The 15,755-nt window shown below is 32.5% G+C and overlaps 2 protein-coding genes across 3 annotated transcripts in view; one reads left to right on the plus strand and one right to left on the minus strand.

Moving 5' to 3' along the window:
* Positions 1 to 1,807: 1,807 nt before the first annotated feature.
* On the minus strand, positions 1,808 to 12,638 carry LOC139485128 (heat shock 70 kDa protein 12A-like). The gene is made up of 5 exons (XM_071269277.1): positions 12,586 to 12,638; positions 10,619 to 10,999; positions 7,783 to 8,010; positions 5,581 to 5,740; positions 1,808 to 3,305 (listed from the first exon to the last, which is right to left on the minus strand). Exons 2-5 carry the CDS (start codon positions 10,943 to 10,945, stop codon positions 2,245 to 2,247), a joined length of 1,776 nt encoding a protein of 591 aa, XP_071125378.1. The 5' UTR covers positions 10,946 to 10,999; positions 12,586 to 12,638; the 3' UTR covers positions 1,808 to 2,244.
* A 2,260-nt stretch (positions 12,639 to 14,898) lies between these two features.
* The window catches only part of LOC139485129 (uncharacterized), a 29,369-nt gene continuing 28,512 nt past the window's right edge, over positions 14,899 to 15,755 (plus strand). For both annotated transcript variants that reach the window (XM_071269279.1, XM_071269280.1), the window contains exon 1: positions 14,899 to 14,987. The gene's annotated coding sequence lies outside the window, so the exon portion shown is untranslated. The remainder of the gene's footprint in view (positions 14,988 to 15,755) is intronic.

Consider the following 15,755-nt stretch of genomic DNA (forward strand, 5'->3'; position numbering starts at 1 on the left):
AAAAGGTAGGACAGAGATTACAGCACTTTTCATCCTAGCCCCCCATCCCCCCCCCCCCCATAAAAATAAAATGGTAGCTCCCTTATCTTCTAGAGCTGAAATAACGAACGGGAGTATAGTATAGAATAGATGATCGCTTCGTATTCCAATTCATAGATACATGTATATCTTTATGCCCGGTCGATATTACAAGCGCTCTTGTGCAAGTATTACCCTCCTTTTTAGGTCGCCTGTCCCGCAGAGCCAATTGAGCTTTTCTCATCACTTCGCGTCCTCCGTCGTCGTTAACCTTTTACATTTTGAACTTCTTCTAGAGAACCATGGAATGGAACTAGACATGGCATTAATGTTCCTTATTAAGTGCTGACCAAGTGTTGTTACTTTGTAGCCGATACATCATGCAAGATGGCTGCCAGTAGAGGACTTAGTTTAACATACATACAATGGGAAATACATACAAATGTCTGCTTTTATAGAACCTCGAATGGAATGAAAGCAAACAAAAAATAGATGTTCCTTATGAGGTGCTGACTAAGTGTTGTTACGTTGAAGCCGATCCATTATCCAATATGGCCGCCAACGTGGCACTTAGATTAATATAGGACCCTATGGGAAATACATACAAATGTCTTCTTTGAGAGAACCACTGAATGGTCATTGGAATTAAACCAAACATAGCGTTAATGTTTCTTATGAGGTGCAAACCTTGAGTGGTGTTACTTTGTAGCCGATCTATCCCACAAGATGGTTGCACGCGGGGGACTTAGTTTAAAATATGACCCCAAGGGAAATACATACAAATGTCTTCTCTTAGGGAACTACTAAATGGAATGAAACCAAACATAGCATTAATGTTCCTTGTCGGGTGCTGACCAAGTGTTGTTACTTTGTAGCTGATCCATCATCCAAGACGGCCGCCAGAGTTGGACTTAGTTTCACGTAGGATCATAAGGAAAATACATGCATATGTCTTCTTTTAGACAACAACTGAATGTAATGAAACCAAACATAGCGTTAATGTTCCTTGTCAGGTGCTGACCAAGTGTTGTTGCTTTGTAGCTGATCCATCACCCAAGACGGCCGCCAACGGGGAATTTAGTTTAACGTAGGATCCTAAGGAAAATACATACAAATGTCTTCTTTAAAAGAACAACTGAATATAATGAAATCAAACATACCAGACTGTTCTTTATGAGGTGCTGACCAAGTGTTCTTACTTTGTAGCTGATCCATTATCCATGCTGGCCGCTAGCCGGGACTTAGTTTAACATAGGACCCTACGGGAAATACATACAAATGTCTTCTTTTAGAGAACCATTGATTGGAATAAAACCAAACATAGCATTAATGTTCCTTATGAGGTGTTGCTGATTTACTGTTCAAGATGGCCACCGGGATTAATGATTAAATTACAGGGTCAATATTAAACCAAATTAGGCCTCAAACATGATTTAAGTATCTGTTAAGATTTTTATCTTTTTTATATGATTTCAAAACACCAAGCAGAGTCAGATGAGCGACACAGGCTCATGACAGCCTCTAGTTATTTTGTCAAATTGGGTGTTTCGAAAAATAACATTTCCAACCGCCACCCCCCAAAAAAAGAGGATAGTTTTTTTTAGCTGCTGTCAGACTTTTGAAGTATACAACATATGCCTGAATTCCGAATGGACGTGCCTGTTTTATTCAACAACCCAACAATAGAAAACCAGCGGACATATACGAATATGTTTTAGTTCAGTAGCCATATAGGAATGTTAGTTCAGTAACTAAAACAAAAAAAGTCATTGCAAAAAAAGTAAACATCTGACTAACAATTATCTTTTATTTTGATAAACAATATCAAAAAACAGCTTTATCACAGTTAGTGTAAATTATAAATAATAATACTAAATTTGATATGTCACCACAAATAAATATCCTTATATTAAAAAGCAATAAATAAATATAGATTTTAAAGATTGAACACCTATAAGTGTCGGTATTGTAATTAAAAAATTAACATCTTTCATTACATTGTTAATACAACCTTCACAGTAAATTAAAAGAAACTACTATAGCTTTATCACCAATTGTCAATATAAGTGAGATTGAAATTAGAAATAATATACAATCTAATTAAAATATTGATCTCTGATTATGTTATACTTCATATGTAGTATATAACGTAATCAGAGATCGATATTTTAATTAGATTGAAATAATATATGGTTTTGATATAATATTTATATAAAGATGTTTGTTTCAATGTTTAAGTAAATCAAGATGAACATCAGCCGACCTCCCAGTTTCATTATCTTTTCCTTCCACGATTAATTCTGTATCACCAAATGTCAAAGAGACTATGACTTGTCGATCCATTCCTTTAGACGTATCTGGCATTTCTACTCTAATTTTCCCTATTTCTTCACAACCTTTATCAGTAGTATATGTCGGATTTCTCTCGTTTGTTTGGTAAAGATTGAGAGTCATTTCTGTCATGTTTGGGCGAAGTGGGAAGACATCGTGGGTAACTGTCTCACCCAGCATGAATTCCGACCCAGCTTCACAAAGAATGTGGAAAATATCTTTACAGTAGGGAACTCCACCTTCCATCATTTTCTTTTCTTCAGGGTCAGTCTCTTTCATGAAGTATCTTAGGTTTCGTAACCCAATTGTCTTACTAGCAACTCGACAAGAAACGATTCTCGGATGGTGTCCGTAAAGAACAGCACCTTTTAAAACAACTAATCCGGCTTCAGGTGGAATGACAATGTTTTTGGTTGGAAAAGCTTTTTTCACGCATAATTGCATAATCGTTGATTCAGCAAAACCGCCAACCATGATGATATCTTGCACCATATTAGCACCAGCAAGTTCTAGAACTGTTCTACAATGTTCAGTTATACTTTGAATGCACGCAGAGAAGAAATTACCCATCACTTCTTTTGGAAACTTAAGCTTATCTTTCTTCATTTCTGTATTGGTATTCGCGAATAAACTGATGTTAGCTTCTGAAGCTGTCTTTTTCATTGCTTTGGTGTAGCGGTCTCGGAGGTCCATTGGTATACCTAACGTAAAACGGCCATGTCCATCGGTACCAAGTTTACGTTTGACCATTTCGATGCTTCTTTCAAGGTCAAGATAGTCGGAGGTAGACTCGGCTTTAAATTCACCAAGGATTTTCGGAGTGAATATTTTCTCTAGGAATTTGTATATCTCTTCGTTGACATATAATCCTCCCCATGCCCCACCACTAGCCTTTGTAACTTCTTTTAATGTTCTGTCTGGCATTACTTCTCTGACGGTAACATCGACAGTTCCTCCTGCAATAGATATCCATTCACAAGTTACGTTTCGAATAGTGCTAAAATTGCGAATGAAAATGGGGGAATGTGTGCATAATTTAGTAAATAAGGTGTACATTGATATAAGAAAATATGATATGATTGCCAATGAGACAACTCTCCGTCCTAGTCACAATTTGTAAAAGTTATAACCATGATAAGTCAAAGTACGGTCTTTAACATGGCTTACACCGAACAGCAAGCTATACTGAACATCAGATTCCTGACTATGGCAGGTGCAAACAAATGCAGCGGGTTTAAACGTTAATTTAAAATAGGTACCAACCTTTATACATGATCATACATATTGTCTAATTGTCTGTATTATTTGGCTATTTACACTAGTCAGGCGCATTGAATTCTTCGGATGTTCTTAATAAATACAAGTACACACCCGTGATATCGCGGGTCCGTGACTGACTTAAAGTATATAACTATGCCTAAGCCTTATTTTAGTAATTGGTATTGTCATCTGATAAAGTCATGTCGATTATAAGATACACAGTTTTGTTTTTTTTGCTTTCAAATCTTTCTGTTTGAACCCGTCGACCTGGAACTTATCAATTATTGGTAATATTAATTATTTGGAAAACAAAAGGTCCTGGCTATCCAGGAATGGAGTATTTTTTAATCAACAGCATTGTCCTATATTAGTTATCTTAGAAAGTTTTGCTGATTGCTGAATAAAACTACAATAGGGAACAATTTGACAATAATAGAATTTAGTAGTGTCAGCCCTTTGATTATGACCCGTGTATATAGCAAAATCCTAAATGCACCGTTTGGTGGTGCGCCTGTCAAATGCGGAACGTACAGATAAGGTAATAGCTAACAGATGAATATACTATTGGTATCGGTATCGGATTTGACCCGGAACTTGTTAATTATTGGCTATATTAATTATGTGGAAAACAAAAGGGTCTGGAGTGGTGTAATTTTTAATCTACACCATTGTCCTATATTAGTTCTATATAGAGTTAAATTCTTTGATTTGTCGTTTTTACCCGATGACGGCTGACAAATTGGACCTCGTAATTTTAGTATTATAGATGAATGTTTAATGACCTTTTTGGACGAGCACACTATGTAACTAATAATAAATATTAAGGTAGTTCATTGGTTTAAAAAAAAATAATTACAGAATTTTCTTATACTTTGCCAAAATTAAGATTTTTCTATGTTAAAAAGTATGGATCACAGCGCTATTTTGCAAGGTACGAGTCGGTTTAAAATTGCCAAAATTTGTTTAGATTGTTCATGGAAAAACACATTTTTGTGCATTCAAAGAAATCTATGAAACAGAATTTTGAAAAAAAAATATAAGAAGATAGGTTTTATAATATATTTAAAGAAAATAAAAAGAAAAAATAGTGTCACCGTCCGAACTTGTTTTCTAGCTACAAGTAAAAAATGAAAATGTCAGTATAAAGTTGTACTTAAAGAGTTATTTCCCCTTAAATGGCTTATTTGAAAAAAATAACTCTATAAGCACAAATATTTGGTATTTGTTAATTTTCTTTTCGATATTGCAATAAATATCTGAGTTTTCTTTATATAAATAAACAGTGTATCCAATACATTGCAAATCTGTCTCCAAATTTGCAGATTTGGGCAAAGATCTAGACCGATTATTTACTGTGCAATTAAAGATGGCGGTATACCCCTACACTACCTTAAAATATATGTGTGGGCTTTATGCAATTGCATGCAGCATATTTCTAAGCAAATGGATATCAAAACTTTTACTTCTTATTAAAGTGTGGGATGAAGAGTTTTTTACAATTTGTAAAATAAAGATACGAGTTCCTATCATGGGATAAAAAATAAGGCGACGTGATATGATTTTCGATGAGACAGGGGTTATCATATTTGAATCAAAGAAGAAAAGTCTATTAGATTTGGAGCTATTTACTTCTCTTTTCAGAATTGATTTTGTTAATTGACACCATTTAAAAAAAACCACATGTAATTTTGCAATGTTGTTTCAAAATTTCTTAGTATTCACAGAAATTATAATAGAACATGCAGAAGAACATTTTTATTTAATGGAATAATAAAAAAAAAAATAAGTATAGATATGTTTTTTAAGTTCATCATGTAAAAATTTAAACGTTTCAAAACTTTTCGAATTTTGACCCTCTCAGTAAAATGAATTCAAAAATTAATTATAAATTTATTGTTTGGTGTTTGCTTTACGTCGTGAATTCAACGAAAACAAGCCCAACCTCCCTCTAAATGATGTTAATTGTTGTACCTCCTAAGTCAAGCACCATGTATCTTGTCCCTGGGTCATATGGTGACAGGGTAGGACCTTCATCTTGGGCTCGTTGAACATTTACATTCATATGTTTAATGAACACTGAAGCAGCCTCTGGTTCTAAAGCTAAAGTTAGCTGTTCGGTTGGTATTCCTGCCTGAAATGAAATTTTCTATAACAGTCAATTGTACATTCTAAATATATTGTGACAGTTTTTTAGCTCACCTGGCCCATAGGGCTAAGTGAGCTTTTCTCATCACTCGGCGTCCGTCGTCGTCCTGCGTCGTCGTCCGTCGTCGTTAACTTTTACAAAAATCTTCTCCTCTGAAACTACTGGGCCAAATTTTACTAAACTTGGCCACAATCATCATTAGGGTATCTAGTTTAAAAAATGTGTCCGGTGACCCGTCCAACAAACCAAGATCGCCGCCATGGCTAAAAATAGAACAAATGTAGTTTTTGGCTTATAACTCAAAAACCAAAGCATTTAGAGCAAATCGGACATGGGGGTAAAATTGTTTATCAGGTCAAGATCTATCAGCCCTGAAATTTTCAGATGAATCGGACAACCTGTTGTTGGGTTGCTGCCCCTGAATTGGTAATTTTAAGGAAATTTTGCCGTTTTCTGTTATTATCTTGAATATTATTTTAGATAGAGATAAACTGTAAACAGCAATAATGTACAGCAAAATAAGACCTAAAAATAAGTCAACATGACCAAAATGGTCAATTGACACCCTAAGGAGTTATTGTCCTTTATAGTCAATTTTTAACAATTTTCATAAAATTTGTAAATTTTTACTAACATTTTTTACTGAAACTACTGGGCCAAGTTTATTATAGGTAGAGATAATTGTAAGCAGTAAGAATGTTCAGTAAAGTAAGATGTACAAACACATCATCATCACCAAAACACAATTTTGTCATGAATCCATCTTCTTCCTTTGTTTAATATTCACATAGACCAAGGTGAGCGACACAGGCTCTTTAGAGCCTCTAGTTTAAAGATGAATTTTGTCCTTAATCAGGACATTTATGTAAGCATGTATACTAATCTTAGATTCATGATGTTTTATATTAGTTGTTATTGGCTTTGAACTAGCTGTCAGTAACTGCGACTATTCTAAGATCTGCACTTAGTGTCTTTTTGTTGTTGGGATTTACAAGTACCCGGCCACGTCCACATGTTTTTGTGATATGTATTTCTATTTGTAACCCTCTGATGAGTTAGACTTTTCAACTGCTTTTTATAGTTCGTTCTTATGTCTTACTGTTAAACCACTGTCCTAGGTTATGGATAAGGTTGGGATTCCGCTTACATGTTTAATCCCTACACATTCTATATGTATGTTTCTGTCCCAAGTTAGGAACTTGTAATTCAGTGGTTGTCGTTTGATGCTGTGTTACAAATCTGTTTTTAATAATTTTTTATACATTTATTAGGCCGTTAGTTTTCTCGTTTGAATGTTAAACAAGTATGATTTTGGGTACTTTTATAGCTGACTATGCTAAAGGTTGAAGACCGTACGGTGTATCGTTAATTTCTATGTCATTTGGTCTCTTGTTGAGAGTTGTCTCATTTGCAATCATACCACATCTTCTTCTTTTTTTTATAAGTATCTGCTATGATTTGCAGTTTTTCAGGTATTGACGACACTGGAGAGAATACATTGCAGACATATCAGACTGGAAAGCACAAATAATTCAATTCAAGCAACAAACTAACCATCTGATAACTTTATGTTATCAAAAACAATGTTTTATACGTCGCTATAATCATTTGAAAACTATTATCAATATCCTTAGTTTTCACACATTGATCAATATGTATGATATGTGATGTTCAGTTGTTGTCGTTTGTTGGTGTGGTTCATAATTGTTTCTCATTTCTCTCTTTTTTTTAATATAGATTAGACCGTTGGTTTTCCTGTTTGAGTGCTTTTTACACAAGTCATATGGAGCCCATTATAGCTTGCTTTTCGGTGCTAGCCTTGGTAACGTGTTGAAGGCCGTATTTTGACCTATACTGTTTTACTTTTTTACAAATTGCGACTCGGATGAGGGTGTCCCATTTGCACACTCATACCACATCTTCTTATATCTATATAGCTATAATTTGAAATTTCCAATATACAAAATAGGAAGTATTCTGTAGTATATCCAGAGATCGTCCGTGACTTATGTATTCTATCAACTTACAAGTTTAGCTGCTTCCCTCATAAATTGTTTGGCAGTGAAATCCCATATTGCTGGTACAGTCAATACCCAACCAAGTTCCTTTTCCATGACCGCTGTTTCCAATACTCCTCTATTCCGAAGTTCATCAAGTACTAGTCCTTTGATGTACGATATCGAGTGCTTGAAAACTTCCAGTGCTGGGAGCTCAAGTCCCTGGTCGGTTCGTAATGATATGGTGCGATTAATTTTCTGTAAAATAAGATGTTTTGGTAGTATCATAATATTTCGTTCGTGTCGGTGTCAAAGAAAAAAGTCGCACATATCTGTGGAAAATGTGACATTGATTGAAATTCAAAGTTGCTTATATTTTTGAATCCATGATGATGTTTGAAACACATCATGTTTACCTTAATAATTTGATTTGTTCGTATTTGTGTTTCTGTTCTTTTATATTTAAAACAATTAAAAAAATTATTGAGCTATTTAGGTTCCAACTCCCTCTGGAAGAACTGACCTTATGGATTTTGGCATAATCTTTTTCTTTTTTTAATCCATTTTGTCGTGTAGTTTTTAAAGCATTTTTCTATTAACGTATTCATACAAATTTGACCTTCACATTTGTGGGTTTGAGCACTCCTAATAAAGTTTACTCCAGAAAAGAGGTTCTAAACTATATAAACTAACGTGCACGAACATTCTTGATAGATCCACACTTTTAACCTAGCTCTTATGGTTTTCGAGATAAGTAAACCTAGCCATGCTAACATTATCTTTTTATTATCAATTCTAAATTTCAGCCTTGCTCCTAAAGTTTTCTACCAAAGAACTGCCAAAAGAATATAATATCAATATTCAGGGGCAATCAGTCGACAAAGATTTGTAAGATTTGTCTGTTTTGTTTTAACGTGTTTTGTTTTAAGGTAGTTCTTGTCATGTTGACTATTTCAATCATTTAATTGGCAGGTTTTTCTTTCATTGCTATAGTTTAAGAGATACTAGCCCAAAACTGCAGTTCTACCCCATGTTCTATTTTTAATCATGATAGTTGGTATTACTTTTTAGTAATCTAGTTGATCTAAACAAAAATTACAGACTCAGTTTCAAGTAGACTCATATATATATATATATATATATACAACTCGTCTAAACATCAACCCAACAATGTTAGATCTGTAAATTTGCTTTCGCAAATTTTTGGTTCTTCCCTACATATATATATATATGTTAGCGGCAATAAGTGAAATTAGGCATTAAGCTTAAATCCTAGGCAATAAGCTAACGCCTAGGCATTAAGTTGTTGCCTGAAATTTTCAGGCATTAAGTTTATTACCTGAAATCTTATGATGATTATTCATCCTATTGCCGAACATTATTTTAGGCAATAAGTGAAATCTGGAATTAATTCATATTTGGTGATTTATTCTTGATATAAAGGAGTTACTTAATTTATTTCTAATATAACATGTGTAAATATACATTCATTTGACAGATCTTCAAATTTAGAAAGTTTATTTAATAATTTTAGCAGTTAAAAATCAAAATTTACACATACTTTTTTCATATTTTTGTGATATTACAAAACATTAAAAAGATTTTAAAAAGTGATTGTTATAATCCAATTAAACAAGGGGGAAATTCTATAAAATAATTTTAATATTTATTTGAAATTTTTTTCACTTCACTATAGTCGAGCTGATTTAAACTGGTCAAAAGTAGACAAAATTAAAATGTGATTTTTTTTGCTCACACCATTTTTCAATTATTTTTATAGGATAAGTAAGTTTTCTTTATTAACAGTTTCACAACTTGTGATAACAAAATTATTTGAACACAAATTTTAATAAAGTTTTCATATTTTTAGATTATTATTTTAATATAGATAACATATCTTATTAGTGATTTTATTTCCAGTCTCTTGTGGAGTGTTGTGACACTTCCATTTCAGCTCCCTCAAAGCATGATTTTACTGATTATATGTAAACTATTTGCAGTTAGTTTGTTCAATTCTAATATAAAACGTAGTTATATTTTTTACTTATGTTTTGTTTCATATAGTTTACAATGTACAAATTATTATAATTTAAAACTAATATTTATTTTCTAATAATTAGTCGGTTTTTAAATTAAAGTTGTTGGTAAAATTTGATACAATATTATTTTTTTTCAATTGCTATTTTTTACGTCAATACGCGGTTAGGACATCCTAGCTAAGATAATCCTCAGATAGCTTCAATGTGCATGCTGAGACATGTCGTAAGTCGGTCCTAATTTTATCATAATTTCTGTCCTAGGAATATCTTATAGGATCGATCTTAGGACAGTTTCGATAAACAGGCCCCAGTTCTCATAATGTCATTATTTTACAAATATATTGTTATTTAAATGAATAAATGTCTTTTATTTACTCGCATTTATGTTTTAGGCATTAAGCTTAATGCCTGCACATATTTTTCAGGATTTAAGCTTAAATCCTAGGATTTAAGACTAATGCCTAACATCATTTAGGCAATAGACTTACTGCCTAGGCGTTAGCTTATTGCCTAGGATTTAAGCTTAATGCCTAATTTCACTTATTGCCGTTAACATATATATATATATACAGAAGCAGACACAATTTGATTACGCGTTTAAAATATCAAAATAGATTATTTGTAAAAAAAATCTTACGAGTAAAAAGAAGGGTAAAAAGTCGCCAAGTACATAAAAGGAGAAATGTGACGGAATGATTATTGATTAATTAAAAATAGAAGGTTGCTAGAATAATTTGGCCAAATCTAAGGTCAATCTGGTTTTAGAATGTAATTATAAATAATATAGCTGATGTGAAAATGATTTCAAATTGTTATTATTTTTATACCTCATGATAGAGTGTCATCTTGAAATGTTTGAAGTAATACCATCCAATATGTTCATCTTCTTGAGCAAGGTCACTGTATTTATCCTCGGCATCATAACCAAAACTGTGAAATGTTTTATCTGGATTCAGAAGGAGGACGGTTGGTGTCTTCTCCGAAACTAAAGCTGGACCCCCACCAGAAGAACCCCAATGTTTAGTCCATATTCTCAACGGCTCTGACTTATAAGTATCTCGCATAGAATACCCAAATCCTGTGTATGTTGTACCGAAATCAATGGCCGCTACCATCAACTTACTAGGAATCTGTTTGTCATGGGCAGCTGCCATTTCCCCTAGTTTTTCCTAAAATTTAGTGTCCGTTACTTCACTGCTCCAGCCATTCTGAAACATTTCAAGAACATCGATTCAGACTTAAGATTTATATAAGGTGATTTGTTGACGTTTTTTCGATATTCTTTTTTTTTTGCATTAGCGTTGTCAGTTTATCTTCGATTTATTAGTTTTGACTGCACGTTGTCGTAAATTGTGTTCTGAGAAAATCAGATTCGTGCATTTTCAATATTTTTCATTAACAAACACTGTAACTGTATATCATATGACGCATGTGATATTCGGACTGTTTTAATCTAATGTTTAAAGTATAACAATCAATAAAGGAAGCAGAGCATTTTACTGAACACTGCTTTCCAAAAACAAACTTGAAACGTCAAGTATACACTTATGAATAACATTTTCAGTCTATAACCATGAACGCTTACTCCTTTATTTAAAATTAGATTGTTTCCCATATTAACACAAACGAAAACAGGGATCTCCGGATATTCACAAAAATATATCTAATCTTTAAGTATGGCTTAATTATTATACATTCTGACAACAACATCTGCTACTTATAATATGTAAAATATGCGTTTTTCTTTCTGTAATTTTTATGCAGGTTTCACAAAACACAAATAACAATCGCCGAATTTGTTCATGAATGCGTTATATGGTATTCCAATGAAATTATATGTTTAAAGGGGTAAGATTATAGGCTAAACCGGATTCTTTGATTTAGCTTATCATGCTCATGGATGTCTAATATAGAATTTACTTACTTTTCTAATCATATAAAATTTTACTTATTTTTCTAATCATCTAATCATTGTTTAACTGCTATTTGTTTTTGGGAAGCTTAAATAATGTTTTTTTCTGTTGCAATTGCCCTACCATTGTCAAATTTGAAATATTATACCAACTTGGATCGGTAAGGGCATTTTTTTTATGCACGCAGTTGTTGTAACATCTTAACTGTCATCACCTTTGGAATTTTAGAGTTGTGCCAGTTCATATCACAAATAATTATTTTCATTTTGGCATATATTTGCAGTCTATGCGCCGTGTTTGGAAATTTTTAAAATTTCACCAGCGTCTCAGTCTGATGTTCGTTTTATCTGAGATTGTGATAGTGTGATAATTAGAATAGATTGAAATGATTCATTTTACATCGTGGTATTACTGTAGAAGGATATATGTTATCCGAAATATCTAACATTTGTTCATTTTATTGTTATTTTGTGTTGTACCCTTTTTGAATAGTTATATATACTAGTATATAGCTATATATTCCGATCCATTGACGTGGTTCGACAGCAACTTGATTATTATTTAGATGGATTTAATCAATTTTTCATTTGTAACTAATGGATAGATATCGGATTGATTCATTGGATTCCAACTGAAAATATCAAAGTATACACATTAGCAGTAGGAATGATATTATATCAATCTTTTTGCGTGTCAAATTGATTTCACGAATTGCATGGCATTCGTAGCGTATATATTATTGTCGATTTTTTTTCTTCATATACTGGTTTTTGATGGCACACTTCCTTTTTATTCGTGTTATTATGACTTATTCTACATGTTCTATCATGTAATTATAGGAATGGTAATAAAATATATAATTGTAAATGACTGATACTTACAACTTCGCCATCGTTACAATTACCTTCCTTATTGTGAACTAGGGGAGATAACCAAAACAGTGTTTACTGATTAAACTATCAGTTTATAATAAACATTGATCAATATGTTTTTATAGTTAGGCACAGTTTTATTCATTGTAGACAATCCAAGAGAAGATATTTTAGTTCTACAAGTGGAGTCAGAAGTGTGCCCTTTTTATGCCTCATTTATCTGGACTGTACGTCCGTTCGTCCGTCCGTTCTTCCGTCTGTTCCGCTTCAGGTTAAATGTTGGTCAAGGTAGTATTTATTGAAGTTGAAGTCCAATCAACGTGAAACTGAGTACACATGTTCCCTATGATATGATCTGTCTAATTTTAATGCCAAATTAGTGTTTTGACCCCAATTTCCCAGTCCGCTGAACATAGAAAATGATAGCCTACGGTGCTTGTGGAGCATCCTATGGACACATTTTGGTTTTATTATATTTTTAATCTTAATTCATTCCGTTATATATTTACTACCCCCCCCCCCCCCAACCCACCCACCCACCCCAAAAAAAAAGCTTAAAGAAAGAAAGAAAAACAAACCAAATAACAATATGAGATACTCGATGAGATAATTTTATTTTATCATTGTATCATATTTATTTTGTTCAGTACAATGGACTACTATATATCTGATTAGAGTAATTTATCATGTTTTATTCATGTATAGTAGTCATTGTCTGATAACTATATACACTTTTTTTTTTATAACATTACGCCAACCTTTGCCTATTTAAAGGCTCATCTTATCCAGTAAATAATATGGATACATGTAAAAGTGTCCCCTAAATCGTCCAACAAGCAGTCGAAATATATTGTATTGCTCAAAAATAAGAATTTGTAACCATACCAAACGGTAAATATTTTGAGTGAGGACATAATAAGTTCAAACTGAAGGTAACTTACTTGACTGTCTAGTAACTAATTTTTGTGACAGTACGCGTGTTCAGTAAAGTTGGTAATTTGTGTGACAGTACTTTTGTTCTTTCTATGGAGTAATTTGTGTGGAGTAACTTGTGGTCTATGTAGTGAGTAATTTGTGTAACTGTACTTGTGTTCTGTATCGTCAGTAATATTAGTGACAGTCTTTGTGTTCTGTCTAGTAAGTAATTTGTGTGACAGTCTTTGTGTTCTGTCGAGTATGTAGTTTGTGTGACAGTGTTTGTGTTCTGTCGAGTATGTAGTTTGTGTGACAGTGTTTGTGTTCTGTCGAGTATGTAGTTTGTGTGACGGTCATCGTGTTATGTTTAGTGAATAATTTGTGTGACATTGCTCGTGTTCTATCTAATTAGTGATTTGTGTGACATTGGTCGTGTTCTATCTAATTAGTGATTTGTGTGACATTGCTCGTTTTCTTTCTAGTGGGTAATTTTTGTGATCGTACTTGTATTCTGTAGAGTAAATAATTCACGTTACATGTAGTACTCGTTCTCGTGTTCTGTCTTTTTTTTCTAGTGGACATGAAGATTATGTGAAGTAATGAATACACCATAAATAGGTGATGCAAGTATATTGCTTCAAAAATATTCTCTGTTTAAAAAAAGAAATCATAACGTCTAAAAATAGTTTTGTATTGGAAATTATTTGTTGTTAGATGTAATTTTATTTGCGAGTAATTTTTTAAAGTAGAAATTAAAAAAAAAACAGCTTTGAAATCGAACAAAGATATTAAAAAAAGGATCTCGTTCATTATTTTGCTTCCATTTCAAATCTGTCTAAATGTATGAAAAAAAATAAAATGCATTAATGCAATAAACGCTGAAATTGGCAGTTGAACATTTCTAAGATAAATTTCAGTTTGATTTGTGATGCGCATATCGTAGTACCGTGGATTTTACAATGATCTGCTTACCCTTCCTCCTCCACTTGAGATCACCTCCAGTTTTTGGTGGGGTTCTTGTTGCTTAGTCTTTATGCTGTGTCTTGTGTACTATTATTTGTCTGTGTGTCTTTTTCATTTCTAGCCATGGCGTTGTCAATTTGTTTTCGATCTATAAGTTTGACTGTCCTTCTGGTATCGTTCGCCCCTCTTCTTGAACTTTGGAAGGAAAATCAAAGCATACACACAGTCGTATGCAAAACACATTATGCCTTATTTTTCAAATACTTTTCTTTAAAAAGCTAATATAGCAATCTATTAAAAATTAAATACTTTGACAGAAAATCTCCCGATGATTATAATCGGTGTCGTTTTTTTTTTTAAACGACAAAACTTTTCAACTATATATAATACATATTGTATAAGCTATAATGCCGAATTTAAATTATTAAACTGAAGTTATCTCCCCTATCACATGTATCATAACAAGGAAGTATTATACGTATTTTGAGACACCGAAACTGTGCTATTTATTCATTATTTAACAGGAAAAATGAGTAAGTACAGTTCAGAGATACAATTTTCTTATTATAAAATGAAACAAATTATACATATTTGCATGGATTTGTCAGTTTAATCCACTCAGAAATTTGTGTGCTCTATATCGACCTATATAATCACATTTAAGAATATTAACTTTATTTGAATTGTAGGGCAGGCCCTATGTTCACTGATTCAAAATTCAGGGAATGTTTCAAACCGAAAGTTACTGTTCAATACAAACTATTATTTGAATGCCTATGAGGATCATAGATCACCAAGTTTAAATGATTTCGACTATTTGGGTCGACTTTACCTGATGAATTAAATCCCACTCGCTGCTCCCAAGATTGTTAATAACACAGCAGCATAATAAACAATTTATTCATTTTATTATGAACATACATCAACATTTTCAATGCAAAACTTTATTTTATATATTTAAAATGTTCTCGAAGTATTTAAATAAAGATTTGTGATAATTTAAAATTCAAAAATATCTCTTCTTTTTTTGGTATAATGATGAGCATCTTAATTGGGTTATACTTGTTTTAAGTTTCCTCAGTCCATATAAATAATAATAATAATAATAAGAACATTTATTATTCAAATCAAATATTGGTGGGCAGCATGATACAATACGTCATGATTTGTAACAGAAAACATTTTTTTTATAACATTGAAATGAAACATTGAAAGTTAAAAATCTTTATTCTATATAAATCACATACATTTAATTCCAGGCAGGACCAGAACAATAAAATCATTATAATTATCATTGTTAT

This window comes from Mytilus edulis, chromosome 8, assembly GCF_963676685.1.
Source record: "Mytilus edulis chromosome 8, xbMytEdul2.2, whole genome shotgun sequence".
Classification (NCBI taxonomy): Eukaryota; Metazoa; Mollusca; class Bivalvia; order Mytilida; family Mytilidae; genus Mytilus; species Mytilus edulis.

Bases quoted from the DNA above. Each gene is read 5' to 3' on its own strand.
- LOC139485128 (XM_071269277.1), bottom strand. From the start codon at position 10,945: ATGGCAGCTGCCCATGACAAACAGATTCCTAGTAAGTTGATGGTAGCG. The intron at 8,011-10,618 runs GTATAAAAATAA...CTTATTTTACAG, and splicing joins AGATGACACTCTATCATGAG to AAAATTAATCGCACCATATC. The intron at 5,741-7,782 runs GTAAGTTGATAG...ATTTCATTTCAG, and splicing joins TGAGGGAAGCAGCTAAACTT to GCAGGAATACCAACCGAACA.